Consider the following 20,651-nt stretch of genomic DNA (forward strand, 5'->3'; position numbering starts at 1 on the left):
GGGACACAGGAAAATGAATATTTTTTATATCATTGTGCATCAACTCTGCTTTATAGCTTAGCATAGGAAAGTTAGAAAAGGGGTATGGAAGAATGAACTTATCAATGATCTATTTACCTTTCTGTGTCCAAGTAAGCTAGGGAAAGGGATAACTAAACAGAAAATCGGCATTCAATATTTACTATTTTAATCCACCAGATACCACTAGTGAGTATCATTATCATGATTTTAGAAAAAGAGAGAATTGAATGAAAAAAAAAACGAAGTAGACTTGCACTACTACTGTTTCGACCTGAAAGATAGCCGATTTAGGAGTCATAATGCAACTGTTTCACTGTTTATTACAGTGAAGACAGGTGCCAATGTGGGTATCTAAAATTCCTAAAAACTTTGGTTAAGCCAGTGTATGTTACTCTGCAGAACAAAAAACTGCGTGGGGAATGATTTGCAAGTAATAACAACTTCTAGTTTTTGAAAATCTGTACAAAAATAAAAAATTGATCTAACTGCGAATGTCTAATCTTATGGAATATTGATGTGTAGTAGAGCAAGGCAAGCCAAGAATGTTTTATGTGGTATGTTTTGATATTGATAAGCTGCGTGGGTTACAAAGAATGTGGAATACCTTTTCTAATTCTAAATATCTTGTTTGTGTCTTATGCTTTTTTTTAAAAAAAAAAAAAAAAAAAAAAAAAAAAACACACACACTTGAGGTCGTCTACCCAAGGGACTGTGAAAGTAAGGCTGCTGTCATCACAGCACGTGAGCAGTTACTAAGATGATGTGATGAAGACACACTAATGCGTCCTAGATACCTCCAATGAACACTGGTACCTGTCTACATCGACTAACATTTTTTTTTTACATGGTGGTAAGGTGTATTTCATTAGATCCAACCATATCACTGCAATACCTTTATGTTTTAATATAAATCTAATCCCCGTGTTTTGTTTATATTATCAATCCAAAATGTTTTGTTTTATTTCTATACATACAATGATGTATACTGTTGTTTAGATATAAATTAGCTATTAGAAAGAATCTCAGTGTTAGAACTGCAATAAATAAATTACAACTTACATGAAAAGCAGCTACAAAGAAAGTAAGGGCAAGAAAATAAAGATTGGTATCCACAAAAATTCCCTTTACTTCATCTGCATCTTTTTCTGAAAAACCTGCCAAAAACAAGATTTCAACAAATGAAGTATGAGTAGATAGAACAAAATCAATAAAAGGTAAAAAAGATTTTTTTGTTTTGTAAAATCCTTCCTTTGAAATAGATTGAGGGATACAACATTTCTAATGAAACTGCATGTTATGCTGCCATTTTCAAAAGAATTGGACATTAGGCCAAAAAATACTGAAAGCTAGCTCCTAGGAATACTACTTAGTTTTTGCAAAGCAGTACAAAGGCATAATATCATTACCCTGCACAAGAACAGAGAAAGCTGTCCTCTTGATTCAAAGAAAAAGGATTTTACGAAAAACATTATTTATTTAAAAAATTAATTTTTCTTCTTCAGTTTTTGAGGATTCTTAACCACAAATGTAGAACAATTGGAAAAATTAGAACAAAAATGAACAATTTGGAAACACAGGAATAAGCACAGTTTACTCCAGAAGCCAAGAAAAAATGTCTTCATATAAAAGGTATCCTTCTACTGGTTTTGCTCAGATAGCTTCATCAGAAAGAGGAAAATTAATTTATTATCCAGGTCTATTTGGGGAAACAAAGAAGACTCTAATGCGCTGCAGGAATCATCCAAGTTTTGTAAATAAAATTACCATCTCTAATTTACATAATGACTTCATGTTTTGGAATAGTATGGGAAGGTTTAATGCATGGGGTGCATGATCATTAACAAAATGTTACTAAAAAATCAACAGTTTTTTTCAAGATCCAAAAATGTGAACAAAAGTCTTGTATGTCGTTATGTAGAATATAAAATATTTTGAACATTACTTGAGAGTACAGATCTTTCCCATTATCAAACAATTTGATGATCCATTTAAAAGCAAATGGGAAAAATGCTTTTGGCATTGTTCAAACAATTTAATGCATTTATTGTTAAATCATTATAGATCTGAATTGAAAGTGGAAGATAACAACATTTTTAGGAATTTTATTGTCAATTGGCTGGATTAATGACATTTCCTATATGTGAGAAATGTGAAAAGAAGCTAAAGGATCATCATGTCAAATACAATAAGGACATCATTACAAAAAAATTGTCAATTTTTCTGGGATAAAATGGCCTTTAGTACAGGTACAGCTTATCAATCATCTTCTATAAAAAACCCTATGGTGAAAGGTTCTCTCACAATGAAAGTCATGTCTAATAATCTCAACTACAGGGTGCAGTAAGTTCATCATTATCTGCCCCTCCTTTGGGTGCTATCCCAAAGTCAAAAAGTTTTTTTTAAGGACTCCACAACTCGAGGAACAATCCAAAAAGACTGTCAATTTATACAATTTTTTTACAAATTTACAGGGGATTAGGATTGATCATTGATGATGAAGATCATCAATTTGTCAGCACACATACTCACAAAGAATGAAGCAGAGATTTCAGTCTAGGCCTAGGATTTGCTGTGAAAGTAAACTAGACAAAAGTGTTTTTTTTTTTTTTTTTTTTTTTTTTTTTTTTTTTTTTAAGATTTACATCTCTTTGCTGTGTGTTACACAATAGAAATCACTGTATTTTATCACAGGATGTTTTTGATTTATGACTGTTTTGGAATTCTCAAAGATTTGATGCAGGAAAGGGGGAAAGTGAATGTTCTTTAGATTAAACAAGTCTTGAAAAACAAGTCTCTTCAGTACTGGAGAGGAAGAAGAATCATTTTAAATGTAAATATAGGACTTTTCCCCCATTGAATTTAAATATGAATATATCTCATTTTGTACAACAGGTCACTAAGGCAGTGGAAGCCCTGGAACTTGATCCTATTATAAACGATAATCTAACTAGGAGACAGAGAAAGTAATTTCCATGTTTTTATTTAAATCAAGTAATGCCTATCAAACCCCCTAGGCCAGGGGTCCTCAAACTACGGCCCGCTGAGGTTGTCCATCCGGCCCGCCGGCTGCCCGCCGCCCAAGCTGGTTCTCCTGCCTGAGCTCTGGCTGTCTGCGATCTGCACTCCAGGGAACCCGGTCACGTGACACCACTGTTGCCGGGGTAATGCTGGAGCTGTCGGGCTGAAGCCATCAGAGAAGGTATGAGCAGAGACTCATTGCTGCCTTCATTCACTGGCTGGTTCTCACTGCAGCACAAATGTACATGATTAATGTACATTTGTAAATAGTATAAACATACTATGCACATTGATCATGTACACATGTGCTGCAGTGTGATCCAGCTGATGTATGAAGGCAGCAGTGAGTGACAGGTAGCAGACACTGACAAAGTTTTTTTTAGCAGCCCTTTTTTAATTAATAAAAAGTGTGGGGTAGTGTTGGGTGTAGGGTAGGATGTATAAAAAGAAGCAAATGAATGAATTGCTTGAGATTATTCATTTGCATGGAAAATGCAAGATAAATTTGCATTTTCAATACACACAGTGAAAATTCAAATTTATCTGTGCATTTTCCATTCAAAGGAATAATCTTAAGCAATTTTAAAGCCAAAGAAAAAAACGCCACTTTTTTTTTTAATGATCGGCAAGTGTGCTGTGCGTATAGTATTGTTCTTTCATGTTTTTATACAATAAATACGTTTTGTGCAGTGTGCATAAGAATCTTCTCCTGTTTTTTTTCAAACTATAGTACGGCCCCCCGACAGTCTGAAGGACCGTGAACCGACCCCCTGTTTAAAAAGTTTGAGGACCCCTGCCCTAAGCGATTGGGAATTAATGGAAGCACAGAGCCTCCTGAGATACCTACATCACGCCTAATTGGACAGTGTTCAAGAATTAAAAAGAATTAAATACTCTAATCTCAACAAAATAATTTACTTGATAAGTACAGATATATATGATTTTTTTTCTTTTTACACATGTAGCCATATATTCTTCACTATCGACAAATACTGTGTCCTTAAAGTTTTGTAATACTGTGGTTTCAAATGTCATTAACATCTGGGAAATCTTTCAGCAAAGTAGATTAGGGAACAAATGTACCAAGAACGATCACTTATTTTAGTTTGATGCTGTACTTTCCACATGTTACTGATGCCTATAATGCAGATTGAGATGAGATTAAGAGTTAGTGACAGCTACCACTAATAAAGTCTGCTGTAAAGTCTGCATCATGGAATATTGTAAGATAAATCTAAACTAAAAAATAACGTTTTTAAAAACGGCAGTCATGTTGAACATAGGTCCTTAGGTGTATAAAAATAACAATGCTATGACAGGACAAAGTTAAGGGGACTCTGGAATGCTGCAACCCTGCACAAATTTTCAACTATTGTATTCCTTTTCAGCCACCCTTATATTAGTTTACTAGACACAGATGTATAGGTTAACTTACCAAACTGCTGTAAAGAGTAAACCGCATCTTGCATGTGAATCCAAAACCGTAGTTTACCCAATGATATTTTGTCATACGATACAGTCAGAGGAAGTTCTGTTGTAGAACGATTTATCATCTAGATTAGGCAAAACACTGGCTTAAATAAATTTCAAAAGCCTTAGACCAATTTAAAAGCAAAATGAACAATAATAGTACACCATTACCTTCTGGGATATAATCCTTCAATAGATAGCAAATTTAAGCAAGGTAGAATCGGTTTGAAGTAAGAATGCCGATATTGGCCATTAACCAAATGAAAGTCAAGTACATTGAATGTGTCTAATAATGTCACATTGCCAGATAACAAAAGAATTCATTATCAATTAGTGTCAAGATGTTATTGTTTGTTGATTTTTGCACATTTACCTCTTTCAGGTAGGACTGAGAACTACAGAAGGAACTTGTGCAACAGTAGATTGTCACTGCACATGTGAGAAAAATACATTTTTGTATTGTTTTATGCAGCACTATGCAAGAGTTGCAGCAAAGTTTTAAGGCTCCCTGGTTAAGCAAGCACCCATGCTTAGTATTGCCTCTTTTCAGAACTATGCCCATTGCAAAGCATTTGCACCCAAGGAAATACAGCAGTAGGTGTGGAGGCAGAGTTAAGGATGAGTAAAATAGGAGCAGGTGGGAAGGAAGCAAAGGATTCTGTTGTGGTTTGAGAATATCATTAGTGCCCCTAAGAGAGAGAAGCAAACTACTATGAAGATAGGGAGTTTGGAACATAGCCAACGAGGGACATGAGGCGGATTAGAGATTTTAATGAGAAGCTAGTGGGTGCAGCTGAAACTACTGCTTCAATGTTTTCCAATTAGCTCATGAAGTACAAATATTATAGGTGAAGGAATAGATGGGTGTGGACAAGGTAGGGGAGGAAGAGGGGGGATAAGGGAAAAAATAAGTACATAGAGATACCATATCTCGTTACATCAACGCCAAGGGGTGAATGTCACCTCATTACAGATAAATATGTAATTGAGGAGATTCCTTATTTATGAACGCTTGGAGGGCCCTTGGCATTGAAAGTGCAAAGATTGCGATTGCTGGGAAGTTTGCACCGGGAGTTAATGGGGGTTAAAGTAGGGGAGGAAAAAAGTCAAAGGGGGTAGGGGATGGAGGTAGAGGACACACAAGGACAACGCTCTCGTTGACTGGGAAGGGCCAATATCCCAGCCACCGATGAGCAACCTAGGTGGAGGGTAAAAACCCTAAAAAAGTCACATAATTAGGCGGTTTACCTATGTGGGTAAGGTGGTGACTAAAGTCAGGGCTCCAGCAGACCTACTCGGGGAAAAACCCATATTACTAGTGTAGAATCTATAGAAATAGTGCAATAAACCATTGTGCAACATTGCATAAAACAACCATAAACACATATTATAAAACAAATGACGTTGCTATACAGATGCTTGGGTCGGCATAGCTATGCTGACCAAGGATGTACTGGTAATCTATCACATCTAAATGTGGGAGGGTCCCTTGTTTCTCTACCTTTTAATTTGGAGGAAACCTTGAAATAACTTTTAGGTCTTCAAGGAACCCGATATATATACACTATACCAACAGCTCACTTAGCCAATAGGATCATTGGTATCAGGTAAATTGACCTGTCACAAATTGTTCTTTGCTCAAGGAACCCCTGGCAACTTCTGGAGGAACCCTGGCTGAGAAACATTGGTCTAGACCAGAGGTCGGCAACCTGCGGCTCTTTAGATGTGAAGCTGCGGCTCTTTAATTCAGTCTGTCGGAAGCTATTCTATCTCTCAGCCTGGCTTTGCTGCACCCCTCCCCCGTGACACTCGAGAGCTTCCGACGAACTGAAAACAGTGAGGACCCGTGTCACGGGGGAGGGGTGTGGTGAAAAGCCAGGCTGAGGGATAGAATAGCTTCCGACAGACTGAATTAAAGAGCCGCAGCTTCACAAAAAGCCAGGCTGAGGGATAGAATAGCTTCCGACAGACTGAATTAAAGAGCCGCAGCTTCACAAAAAGCCAGGCTGAGAGATAGAATCGGTGCCTAAAGGTATCTATATTTCTACAATAAAATACAAAAGTGGGCAGTTTAGCAACAATACATGGAAAATCAAAATGTTTGTACCTGTTTCACCATTACAGAATTCTGAGGAAAATGAAATGTCATCTAATGTTATCCAAACTTTCTAAAACCATGCAAAGCCATCGCTCCCATTGAATTTGTTTGCTCAATTGTTTGTTATTGAAGTACAAGTTAGTGTTGTAAGTAAATGTTTACTTGTTTTAATTTTTTACTTAAATAATAGGTAATTATCTAATAATGCCATATATATATTATCTAATTTGTTGTGAAAAACACTACTTATATATGAATAAATAGATATTTTTTCTTATGAATAAATAGATTAGTTTTTTTTATCAAAAAACTTTATTTATGCGAGTACTATTTATTGTTGGCAAGAAAAAATTTTGCGGCTCTTTAAAAACTTTGAAATTTTGTAAATTGTAATTTTTGGCTCTTTCGACTCAAAAGGTTGCTGACCCCTGGTCTAGACCGTTTACTACCTTTATACAAAATATAGTAAGGCAAGGAAACTACTGACTGACATTACTTCCGGGCTCATGGTCCTTGTAATATTGATAAGGAGTCCTCACATTTTGTGTATATTTTGATATACCATGAACATGACAATTCTAAGTGAGCAAATGTGTTGTATTTGAGTTCATAAAACCGCATGCAAGCAAATATGTATTTGTTGTCTCCTATGTACCAGCTAGTGTATTCAGCCAGCAATAGTAAGTTGATACTTACCACTATGTCCATGCTGACAAAAACTGTTGTGTTCATTTACCAATTCCATCTGCCTGTGTACAGTATGCCATCCACTTTGACTGCCATCTGAGCTGTTCCATATGTATACCTGTTTCATCCACCTGTATATGGTATGCCCTGCATTTTACATGGACTCATTGTACAATTTTAAATTTGTCCATAGTATTATCTTTTTACTATCCCTTTGCTCCAGTTGACTGCTCAATGATAGTTATTGCCCAAGTAACCCTTCCCCTACCCAGGTTCAACTAATCTCCGGGGGGCAAAGCACATCTATTTAAACATCAGGCACGGTCACTTGAGAGCCTTGTAATGTGCCCAAATCTCAAGGGCCAAATTTATAAGTGCTTTGGGAATATTCCTTTGATTAAAACCCGGAAAATGGAACAGGACTGGAACCGCCACTACACTCAATTTCCACTTCAGGCCTATGGAATGAAATTTCATCAAGAAACACCTGGAGTCCAAAAACTCTGCTGCCAGCTTCACAAAGCCACCTACGCTGCCTACCTGACTGATTCTTACAATTCTAAACCTGGAACTCAACTTTCAAGTTTTGCTACAACGCCTACTACAATTGCTGCTCATTTGGACTTCATTTTTCCATAGTATTTACTGTGCTACTGTGAATTAACATTATCTGTTTCAAAGTATCCTGCTGGTTCTATTCCTTCCCTTCATTCCCAGTTTGTCAACTCATTTTCTGCCTGCTACTTCACTCACCTGCTTTCTCTGTCTATACTGCTACTTGCTGGTGACATCTCACCCAACCCTTGCCCCCAACAGGCAACCACTTTCTCACTCTTTCACCAAGATACACCCTCCTTCTATCCTCATTTACATTCATCAGACTCGCAAATACAACTCACAATTTCCCTTTCTTGACCACAACCTTATTACCTTCAACCTGTCTAATTCTTCCCCCCTTTGGCACTTCTCAGACCAGGCCAATAGCAGAAGGATATATGTAACCTCAACCACAACCTTTCTCAAACTACCTTACATCACTAACCCCCACTCTTTATAAAATAACTCTCCTTCCCTGTCACGCCTGCCATCTTACTCTACCCCTGTCCTGCAAACCCCCCACCTTGGCACAACAATCACACCAAGCGTCTACAAAAAAGTGCTTGTGCAGCAAAGCATAAGTAGGGGAAATCTGGCCTCAGTGCTGACTTTATGGATTACAAAGCCAGGCTACAACACCTTAACCCTGCACTCACTGTTACCAAGCAAAAGTATTTCTCTGCGGTCATTTCCTCTCAAGCTTCGAACCCACGCAGCCTCTTTTCAACAAGTGACTCCCTCCTAACCCCACACCCGCTACTCTTATAACTACCTTCTCTGCCCAAGACAAAATCACCTACTTTAAAGAAAAATTGTCAAAATCAGACATGGATGTCTCTGCTCATATTATTACTCCAACCATATCCACCCCTTCAGCCCTGTTACCATACTTCTTGAGCATCTTGCCTATGTCTAAGACTTAATGACTATCTGAACACCAACTCTCTACTTGACCCACTTCAGTCTGACTTTCAAGCTGCCCTTTCCATCTAAAAAAGACAACTTTTCCCTCCTCCTTCTCCTAGAGCTTTCCTTTGCTTTTGATACTGTTGATCACCCCCTTCTAATCCAAATAATGAACTCCACTGGTATCAGTGACACTGCTCTCCCTAGGTTTGCTTCCTGTCTGAGCACTCTTTTGAAGTTTAAATGGTAATTCCTCCTCTCCTCCTCTCCTCCCTGTTGGTGTTCCACAAAGTTCTGTTCTACCTCTCTGTACATCTCCTCACTTGGAAGTCTCATATCCATCTTTGGTTTACAGTATAATCTGTATGCTGATGACACTCAAACCTATCTGTCCACTCCTGACTTGTCTTTCTCATTTCTGGATAAGGTTTCATGCTGCCTGTCAGCCATCTCGTCATGGATGGCTGACAGTTTTCTTAAACAGAACTTATCATCACCCCTCCTCACATTCCAAATCTCCCCTGATGTATTTCTAACTGTTAACAGTTCTATTTGGCCCTCCCCTCAGATACATTGTCTTGATGCCACCTTTGATTCTGCCCCAAACTTCAACCTGGACTTTTAGAGCATTTCCAGGTCCTTCACTTTGATCTGTGCAATATCTCCAAAATATGCCTCCACTTGTCCCGAGAGACCACCTAACTCTGTGTACGTACTCCTTTCATCTCTCATCTGGACTACTATTACATCATCCTTTATGATATTCCACTAAACCCACTCTCTACTTAACAATCTATCATGAATACTACAGACAGACTTATATTTTTTTCCCGCCACCCCTACAGCTCTTATCCCACCTACCTTTCTGACCTGAAAATGCACCCCTAGCTGCTCTCTTCACTCCTACAATGACCTAATAATGACTTCCTCACTCATAACCTCATCACATGCACAGCTTCAAGACTTTTCTAGGGCTGCCTTGACTCTCTGTTCTTCCTCATCCTATTTGGCTTGCTTCTACTTCATCTGCACATTTAAAAACCCATCTTTTCAATCTTGCCTGCCTGTATCCTTCTGCCTCCTAAACCCTCAGTACTCCGTCACCATTCAAATCCCCACATGCTATTGTTTGCCACATCCCCCACCTCACCAATTATAAGCTTTTTTTGGGCTGCCTAATAGAAATACTGTTTATTAATAATAAAGCACTAAAAATGTATTGTCATTACAAATACACATATAGCAAGTCACATGATAATAAAAATATATGGAGGAAAACAAATTAAAGATGACTTACCATCAAATCCTTCACTCGATTACTTAACTGATCTATAAATATTATAGGCAAGTAATGAACAGACTTGCCCAGTTGAATCCTATGATAAAAAAAATTTTTTAAAGTTTTGAGTGCTTTGGATAACAAAAAAAACAAACATTTTTAAAAAGTCTCTGTTGTTTTTAAACTTTTTCTAACCATGGATTTATCAAAAAGCTACCACAGTAACCATCATACCTAACACAGCATTAAAAAGACAAAAAAAGTGCATCAGCAGAAAGTAGAGAACACATTATGACTGAAGATAAGGTATGCTCAATAAGGTAAAGGAGGTATGCTTTAAAAATGGATAATGCAACCTGGGCTTGCCTCTATGTGAAAATATTTTGATACTCACCGTAAAATACTTTTCCTAGAGTTCTATTTATAAAGCAGAAATGTGACATTCCCGGAAACATTCCCTGGTGAAGATTCAATTGCTAGCAATGAAAACAAATAGACCTTGAACATTTTCCACCACAGAATGCTTTATAAATAGACCCCCAAAGAGTTCTTTAAAAGACACAGGAGATGTTTAATCTTCTGGTTATAATGCATCCTACTGTAGAATTGTACTTTGGCAAAAAAAAAAAAAATCTAGGCCTTCTGAGGTTCACTATTCCACCACCAGAATGTCTTCGTTTTGAATTAAGATGAGATCTGTGTTCATGTGAAAGGGCAGAGGATCCAGCCACAGACAATGCAGCTAAAGAGGACTGATGGGATAGACTCTAGAAGCTGAGGACAACATAGTTTAAGATGTAAGATGTCAGCATTTTCAGGAACCACAACACAAAATGCCCTATGTGTTAGTAGAGTAGTGTGCTGGGGGTACCTAGTACAGTGGGTCTGGTTCCCCACTTCTGTAGTTTCATGTGTCAGAAGTATCAAAGGGGAAATAAATCTTTAACACTGTATGCCAAGAAAAAAAGCCATACAGTGCTCAGCCCCACAGTATTAACCATGTCCACAGTAGAAACTACTAAGAATGAGGACTTTAAAGAAGTCCAGTGATGCTAATGAGTTAGCGCTGTAGGTTTGCCCCAACCACCCTAATCATTGAGTATCTATAGACAGGGCAAGCAGTGGATCACTGCCAGCAGATCCACAACCAACTTTCTTCAGATGAGTTACAAACAAAAAAAAAAGGGCATGCTGGTAGTAGAAAAATTAAATCTGGGCTTGCTTATAGGCTTTTACTTTTTCCTGAGAAGGCAGCAGTATAACCCAAAAGTTTAGGATTTCCTGTGTTCTTCAATGGACAAATCTCCCAAATTAATGTGTTCTTTTAAACCCTTAATGTAGGTGTTTTTTACTTTACATACTCTTGTTTTTTGTTTTTAAAATCGAGTTAAAATGTCAAAATCCAAGTAAATTATATTGCCTTAACAATATCCACCATTATTGATGTTCCAGTCCAGAGTGAAAAGATTCTGGAACATGAATGCACCTAAACACAAGAACAAAAAATAACATACAGAGTTTTAAAGGGCACATTTTAATTAGTACTGAAGCCTAGTTCTCCATTTTCTGTATTTTGTCCTATTCACCTTTCTTTGGTCACATGTTGTGTGCAGTGTCTCAGCCATGACCCCATTTCCACCCTCTAATTTTGTAAATCCAGGACTCAATTTGCTTGTGACTTCTAGAATACCTTTTTGGTAAGAAGATCTCAGAATATTATGGTTAAATGATCAGCTAACATTTACCAGCCTATATAGTTTATTAATGAAGTAAAATTTACCAGGAAAATCAAGTTCACTTCAGTGAGAAATAATGCAGCCAAGACTGTCAAAGTCACTATCTATAGCTCTGGCTGTATCTGGAAGAACTGTGTTGCTCTCCTTCCTACTCAAAAATTAAATGTGTATGTTGGGATGTGCTTAACATTCGCGTTTAGTAGTGTAATGTGTAATGTCCAAGGGTGATAGGATCACATGCTTTCTTGTTAATCCCCCACTGAATCCTTTAAGCATCCTTGAAAATGAAAACTTGAAAATATAGGTCCTCTTTGTACTAGGATATGCAAAATATTGTTTACATAAAAAGTATGCAAACTTACATTTTCATGTATCTGTGAACATCAGCAGGTAGTGATGACCCATCAAAAATAAAGTCTTCCACCATAACATTTAGAGTAAGCCGAGACCTCCAGTGTGAGACAGGTTCATCCAGTGCATTATTTTCTTTTTTACCAGTATCAATTTGCTTTAAAAGAAATATTTTTATGTCAGAGTGCAATCTTTAAAATGATTTAACAGAGTTTGGTGTGTATGAAACCAGTATTAGCGATTTCAGCTCTCTATCCTGTATGTATATATCCCTAGTAAACAATTTTTACCTTTCTGCTAAGCACCCTTTTAATCTGTAACAACTTGGTCATTACTAAAAAAACAAACAAAACATTTTTTTCATAGGGACAAATAGGAATTTCTTTTGGTGACACTGTCTTGCAAAAAATGTTTTCATTTACTACACAACCTGCAGGCAAAGATTGTAAAAACATTTAAAGTAGAACTAAAGTCTCACTTTGAACAATTAGCAATCAGACAGGTTTTTATTACGGAAAGGGACAGGCGACTTGCATGATCAGTACCCAGCTGCATGCGCTGTTCAGTGTTTGTTGCCAAAATTTCCCAGCAATCCTTGCTTCCCTTGGGCATGCCGAAAAAGAATAAATTCTTGCACGCCTACAAGGGAGTTACATCATCCTGGGCCAGCCAATCAAGATGGCTGAAGATTGTTTTCAGGAAGGGAAGAAGGGCAAAGATGGCTGCGACCCATAGTAGAACAGGGACAGGCTAGTATCATAGATTTTGTTCAACTTTAATGACCTATACTACTTTCACCACTGTAATTTTACAAAAATAGTGTTTTGTTGATAAATGCATACCTTTATTCTAAAATACGTCCTGTTCATAATGACACTACAATTATTTTTCTGGTATAAAACATTAAAAATATATTTACAAATGAAATAAAGGCTTTTTTTACATTGTAACCTAATGCAACATTAAAAAATAGTAACAAACAAAAGGAATAAAACAAAATACTGAATATATTAACGGTTAAATATATAAATATTAAAAAAATAATATTCTGCTTATCAAGGTAACTTTGTGCTTATTTTTTTTACAGCTCTGGTATTACACTTTAGAAGTTGAATAAAAAACTGCGCGACAGTGTAAATAAGCTAAAATAAATGGGCTGGATATTATTCACAAAGTTTGCCTTAAAGACAAGTATGTCCCCTTAAACTGGAAAAGAAACTGAAGGAGATTACAAGTATAGTTTGCCTACAGCATGATTCCTAAAATATGTAAACAGGTAGCCGGACTTGTTTTTACAGCCATTGCCAGTGATAATTGCCAGAAAATACTTAGTCTTTCCCTCCCCCTGCAATATAAGTTATTTGATATAGCAAGATAACTGACAAAAAAAAAAAACTTAAAAAACTTAACAAGATTTGGTAGCCATCATTTATTATACACAATTAACTGGCATCGTAGACACAAATATTTTATAAAACACTTTAAAGCTATATGGATAAAAAAAAAAAACTCCAGTTGAAAGATGCTCAATCCGTCTCTAGGCAGCCAACTGAGTTTCTCGAAAAAAAAAAAAATAGTCAATTCTGCTACTTGGAGATTTTTCACCTTCCCAGGAAGCTTCCACAAACTGTTGAAATGCTTGGAGAAAACGTGCAGTACAACTGTTTGCAGAAGATTTTTAAGATGGTAAAGGCTTGCCATAGGGATGATAAAAACTGTTTTCTCAGGACTGAAGAAAAAAAAGATAGAGAAAAATGAAATGGCCAGTTAATGACTAAATTGTAACTGAGGATTGTGACAGCAAGACTCTATGGGTATGTGAAGTACTTAATTAAGGGTAAACTTTAAAAATTTGCAATCAGACAGGGTTTCATAGCAGAAGGGGCGAGGTGATCCCTGATCGCTTCCTTAACTGCCAAAATTGTGCCTGCCAGGATACTCTGCACATCCTGGCTCCCATCCCTGACTGAACTCCCATGCAGTTATGTCCTCCTGGCCAAGCTAACCAAGATGACCAAGAAAAGAAAGAAGAAGATAGTGGTGCCCGCAATGGAATGGAGACGGGAGTATACACATGGTTTAGCTCTGGTTTAAAGTGTGGAAATTTTTTTTTGTTTCTCTCACATGCCAGGAAATGACATTTCAGTTGGCAAAAAAGTATTCTTTAGGGTACAAGTTCCAAGTTCTACAATTACCATTACTAGATGTTACCTATGAGATAGCAAACATGTACTTACTGTTCTGAGTTTGGATGCACAGAAAAAAAAAACAGTTCAAGACTGACTAGTCTATATATAAAAACACTGAGTTTTAGATTTGCAAAGCACAAAAAAGTGCAGAGACGTCTTCATAATTTTTTTTAAAAAATGTAAAAGGGTCCCTGGAGGTATTTTTCTTTTTTTTAAGTATCATTTTTCTGATTTTTTGGCACATATGTTTAATCGACACATTTTAAAATATGCAAGGGGGGGGGGGGCATGAAGGGACGGAACTACTTTTTTAAATGGGTAAAAACAGTAGTAAATGACAGTCAATAGTAATGCTTATTTAACTCCATACATTTAGTACATGCCATACAAGATTCTATTTAGTTCAACATGTACTTCATACATATTCTTCATAATCTAACGTTATTAAACATTTACTACGAGTGAACGTTCCTGGGGCATGGGTTTTAAATGACGGGGGTTGATACAGCACCAGTATTTTTTGTACTGCTATATAAATATGCAAAACAAAAAAATCACAATTAGGGGCTCATTAATCTTTTAAAAAGCAAAAGTCCTAGATTAAAAATAAAGTCTAATACTTTCGGCTACCATAATGTGCAATGAACAATCTAAATCAAAATAAAAAATAAATCTAAACTGACATTATTCTAAAGAAGTTAAAAAGGGTTTACTGCAATGGCAAGTGATCTGAATAAAACTTGTTGGATTACTGTAACTAGTAGATTTTCCCCTACCTGTGTTCCCGTTTCTCCTGTAATGAGATTAACCTCTTCAGGCTTTGGGATCATGTAAGTAGTCAAAGGGCTCACAATGTGTACTTGTTTGCCATCATGCCATGGTTGGACCCCAGAATGATGAAGAAATATATATGCATACAATGTGCCATTATTCCTGGTTTTTTTGGGTACAGTAACATTCACAGTTCTAAAAACAAATATACACTCATATAGTTAGTCAAATATCACATACAGTAATTTACATGGTTATAGGATATAAAAAATAGACATATCTAGTTCTATTTCTATCTGTAATGTTGTCATGTACATTTTAGAACACATATCTGTCACAAAAAGATAAAAGAAAGTTCAGCTAAAGGGTCAACAAGACTAAAATAATCATACTTTTATAGATAAGGATACATTCCCCCTCCTGTTAGAGTAAAACCAGTAAACACAGTAATGTGATCAAATTTTGGGGGTGTCACAAGGACAAGTGAAAACATTTTCTTATTAAAAATAAATTAGATCAGGAGGATGCAATTTTAAAAAAACAAAAATGCATTACATTTTTTCACTTATGAGATTCCCCCTGGTTTGTCGAGTAATTTTGGCAACTGCGTTTAGGAGCTTTGCAATTAACTTGCCAAAATGTCAAATTAAATTTGCAAAATGGTAAAAATTACCTTTTTCGGTACGTTTTTGCTGCAAAATTACCTGTGTGATTTTGCCTTCGCATCTCTATTACTGTTTTTTTGCAAACAAATGTTCGTTAGTTTAAAAAAACACTATATCCTTGGCAGAGAACTGCATATCTTTAATGCCTGAAGCTACAATTCATCATTTGTGCTGAAAAAAGCTGACACTACAAGTGTAAATGTTCTCCCATGATACACAATGCAAAGAATCATGGGACATATAGTTTGACTTTGAAGCCAGTCTGCTGCTATCTAATGTTCAGTGACAAATAATTCCAACCACTGGCAGCCTCTACAAAAACTGACTGTATAAACTGTAAGAAAAAATTTCACTAATATATGATTGTATGCTTGTTTTCTTGAAAAAATAAGCTGGTCAATATGTGTCCATTTTGGATGCAGACAAAACAAATGTGCTGCCACCATTTAAGGCAATTACTTGAAATAAACTACAACACTCCCTACAGAAAACGGATTTCTAGTAGGCTTGTATTCAAATTTCTGACAAACACAATGCTGTTTTCTCTGGACTTATAAAGAAATCTAAATTACCCACTTCTCCAACAATGTTAGTGCAGGTACATACAATATTGGGTTCATGCTATACACACATACATTATGGCAATTATAAAACAAAAATAATTATCTTGGTTTAAACCAGATGTTCTCAAACTTAATAAGTAATTGGCCAGGTCAGTGAGAGAAGTAATGGTTCCCCTTATTGATCGAGTCAGTAAAGAAAGAATAGTGTCTCATGGATGGCATCACTAGTAGAAGGAATAGTGCTTAATTGTTGTAGTCAATAAAAGTAGGAACAGCGCCACACAGTTAGTATTGGTGAAAAGAGCCCTCCTGAAAAGAGCTAGTCCTGACTATGATGCATTGCTGGCTGCCGGACTACTATTCACTTGGCATATAGGGACACTAACTAGTATACTCTCCATAGTAAATGAATGTTTCACTAAGATGTAATTCTGGTTCTAAATAGTGATTGCCTAGTTATTGTTCTGATCTGCTGATGCTTTTAACACCTACTGAATTTAATAGCCAAGATGAGTATGCAACTCTGGTGTTCACCTAATTGCCACACAACTTGCAAAACAGTTAGCTCCTTGCTTGTTTCAGGTATGTGACAAACTACTGAAACCAAAAAATTCAGCTTTACATCAAGGCAATTTGAATTCTTTAGGATGAGTTTAGCAATGACACATCATCTCAGTGCTAGATCCACTTTAACCACCTGGGTGTTAAACCCGACATAGTTCGGGGTAAAAACACTCGCAAAAAGTGTTAAACCCGAACTTTTCCCAGGTGGTTAAAAATATAAACAAAGGTTGTATTTCATATATACATTGTATGACAATCAGATTACAACTGTAGGAAAATACTTACCTGGTCCCCCCAGCTCCTCCGGACACGTCCTCTCTCTTCCTTCTTCTCCCGGCGAGTGCAGTGACCATCTCCGGGGTTTACCGGTGACGTCGCTGCATGCGTCGGTGCGGGAGGCAGGGCGGGAAATTCAAATAACTTTTAGTATTGAACTCAATACAAAAAAGCTGTATTGAGTCCAATACAAAGAAATCTTTATATAATATATATATAATTGTATTATATATATATTATATAAGCTACTTTACAGTTACATTACATTATACACTTTTTTTTTGTACATGAGTGTGTGTTTCTAACTTTTTTTATATTCATGATATCTACTAGACCATTGTTCGGACATATTTCTGTAAGTTTCAGGTCTACAATTTAAAAAAAAATTTAATGAAAAACAGTGTACCGCTTTTGGTACAGAAATCTAGACATCAGTGAAACGCCCAGGTGGTTAAGGAAGGCAAAATAAAAAATGATAATGTGCTGGTACATTTTTAATCACACAAAGTTATTTAGTGTTCTGTAGCATCACAATTTCCTTGCTGTGGACCATTAAAAATGAGCACTGACCGTTTAAAGGAAAAGCAACAGGTCAATTTAACGGCTTCCCAAAGCATCCCCCGGCAAGCGATGAGTAAAAGGCACAAGTGAACCTAAATTTGTGACTTGGAGCATATTTGCTGAGCTAAAGACTCTCACCAAAGTAGCAGTACTTGGTGCCAGTAAAGAGTAGAGGAAGCTGAGTGATTTTTAAGCCCCTTTATTATTTAAGTGGGCCTAAACTGAAAAATGTTTTCTTTACATAAAAGGGTAGACAACCCTTTTAAAAAAAGAAAAAATTGTATTTTAAGATAAATTTTTGTCACGTCCTAACTGCAGCTAGGTGATTGATAACCTTCTAATGGAAGTAACCCTTCTCTCTAACAGAATTAGACCTTTATAAATGTATACAGGACATAAGACTGATGGAGTTGTTGACAGCTAGGATAAAGGATCGCTTGGATATACATCAAGCAATTTAGTCTATTTAAAGTCAATTTGGTAATTGCCTGAAGGAAAACCCATTTTGAATATAAGCTCTGACACGACCAAGCAAGTGTGGAGACCAATTCTGTTGCTGTTTTTTTAGAGTGTCAAGTGTTATCTCTCTATCTGTTATCTGTCAGCATACCCCTTAGGGTTAGGGCTAACTGTAAAATAATTTTGATGGTAGGATCTATCAAAATATTTTAAATTTGAGAATTATTACCGCTTCAAGCCTTTCTTCTATATGCTGGGAATTAGGCACATTGGTTTCAAAAAATCTATTGGTGTCACATAGTTTCTGGCTGAAGTGGTGGTTATTTTTCTGAGTTTGTGGCATCTGTCAGGTGTAGCTGACAAAATATCTGAATAAATCTGAATTGAAGAGCCACCAGGTTAATATTAGTCATGTTAAAAAAATGTCTTCCTTAGCCAGAAAACAAAAATCATAAAGAGCACTAAGGATCTTCCATTTTATTTTCTAAAACTTCCTGGATTTTTTTTTCACATTCCTGCTGAGATCATGGGATGGTGTTGCAGTGGAACTACATAATCTTCCATGCCCATGATGCCATCCATTTTGTGAAGTGCACTAGTCCTTTCTGCTGCAAAGCACTATGGCAGGACACTTCCACCACAATTTTTGATGCTTGGGATGTTGTTCTTTGGCTTGTAAGCATCACCCTTTTTCTCCAAACATAACAATAGTCAATAATTTTAAACAGTTTGGTCTTGGACTTTTGCAACCATAGAACATTTCTCTAAAAAGTACAATTTTTTGATCCCATATACAGGGCTGTGGAGTCAGTAGATACATTTTTCGACTCTGACTCTCCGACTCCTCAGTTACTGGTACCCCCTGACTCTCCAATTCCTTTGCTTTTACAGGGTTTCCCATTTTATCTTTACACTTTTGCATTCAAACTTCAAAAAAATGTTATACCCCCTAATTATTCATAAATCAATAAATTTAATAAAAAATTAAATATAACACAATATTTTAACCATAAAAGTTTTTCTCAAGATACATTATTAAAAATATATTAAAATACATTGATGATTTGCCAATTATTATGTTTTTTACTTAAAGAAATGTATTTTAAAATTAAATAATTTTGGGGATTTATGCTAAGTTTTAGGATAACAATATTATTCATCTTTTTATCTTCAAAGTTATTAGCTTTATATTTAGTATTGCACTTACCCTTATGGCCAGAAAAATTAAGTAATGCAGAACCTTTAAAGAGTGGTAGACAGTTATCTAAATGAAAGTGATGCCTCCCAGATAGCAAAGGTTTTGGGTTGTAATCGTACAACCATAACCAGAATTATTAGGACCTATGAATCTTCTGGCAGAGTAGAAAAATTACCAAGAGGAGGTCTGAGAAACTCAAAGTTGGATGAAGCCCAAACGGAGGAGTTACGCAAGTTAACGTCCCAAGATTGCGTAGAAAGCCTCAGGGAAATGAAGGATAAATTATTTGCCAAATTTGGATTATTGTATCTATTTCAACAATAAATAGATGCATTGATAAATACCAATTGTTTTTTTAAAAAAAACTTCTTTAATTCCTGCAAGGCGCAATGATTCCCACTCTCTTCAGGAAAGGCTTAGCTATGCTAACAAATTCCTTGTTCTCATTGCTAAGGAAGATGGAAAAAAAAACATCTACTTTCTTGATGAAGTAGGTTTTAACATCTCATTAAGAACCAAAAGGGCAAGATCTCCTATTGGCAAAGGGCGGTGCTTGTTGTAGCTGGAGTGCGTTACAGAAATAATCAGTTTGTTGTGTGAGGATTAAAAATGGGAGCCACCACTATAGGTCACAAGCAAGAGCATTTAATCAAGAAGCATTCCTCAATTTTATTGATGAAGTTTTGAATGTTTTTAGAGAAAATAATATTTAGCATGTCATCCTAATTATGGATAATATCCCCTTTCATAAAACTAGCTAGCTAAAGAGTTTGGTTGAAAAGTAAGGGACACCAACTCTTATTTTTACCACCATACTCTCTATTTCTTAATCCTGTTCCTAAATGGAATGAAGTAGTAAGAAATAGGTAATTCATTTGGGTGCTTTATTAGAAAGCATCAATAGTGTATTTACCCTTATGGCCAGAGAATTAAGTAATGCCCATGATGCCATCCATTTTGTGAAGTGCACTAGTCCTGTTGTCACTTCATTGAAAACATCCCAACAACCCAGACAAAGGCAGCACCTACAAGGATGTTCGTGGTTTGCTGCTCAAAGACTGATGACAGAGGAAGGAAGAAAAGCAAAGAAACCATGTTCTACTGTCCTGACTGTGATGTTGGACTTTGTGCAGCACCCTGCTTCAAAATCTACCACACCCCGGATGTCTACTAAAAATGTAAAACATTTTTTTCTAAAATCTGCATTTAATTTATATTATTTATCAATAATATTACACCCTT

General features: G+C 36.3%; 1 protein-coding gene across 5 annotated transcripts in view; it reads right to left on the bottom strand.

Moving 5' to 3' along the window:
- CLPTM1L (CLPTM1 like) overlaps nucleotides 1-20,651 on the bottom strand; it is a 98,187-nt gene that overhangs the window by 61,329 nt on the left and 16,207 nt on the right. For all 5 annotated transcript variants that reach the window (XM_072411979.1, XM_072411981.1, XM_072411980.1 and 2 more), the window contains exons 4-8: nucleotides 15,129-15,318; nucleotides 12,175-12,320; nucleotides 10,095-10,173; nucleotides 4,475-4,592; nucleotides 1,081-1,175 (exon numbers count right to left, since the gene is read on the bottom strand). In XM_072411979.1, the coding sequence (XP_072268080.1) occupies nucleotides 1,081-1,175; nucleotides 4,475-4,592; nucleotides 10,095-10,173; nucleotides 12,175-12,320; nucleotides 15,129-15,318 (628 nt within the window). The remainder of the gene's footprint in view (nucleotides 1-1,080; nucleotides 1,176-4,474; nucleotides 4,593-10,094; nucleotides 10,174-12,174; nucleotides 12,321-15,128; nucleotides 15,319-20,651) is intronic.

This window comes from Pyxicephalus adspersus, chromosome 5, assembly GCF_032062135.1.
Source record: "Pyxicephalus adspersus chromosome 5, UCB_Pads_2.0, whole genome shotgun sequence".
NCBI lineage: Eukaryota > Metazoa > Chordata > Amphibia > Anura > Pyxicephalidae > Pyxicephalus > Pyxicephalus adspersus.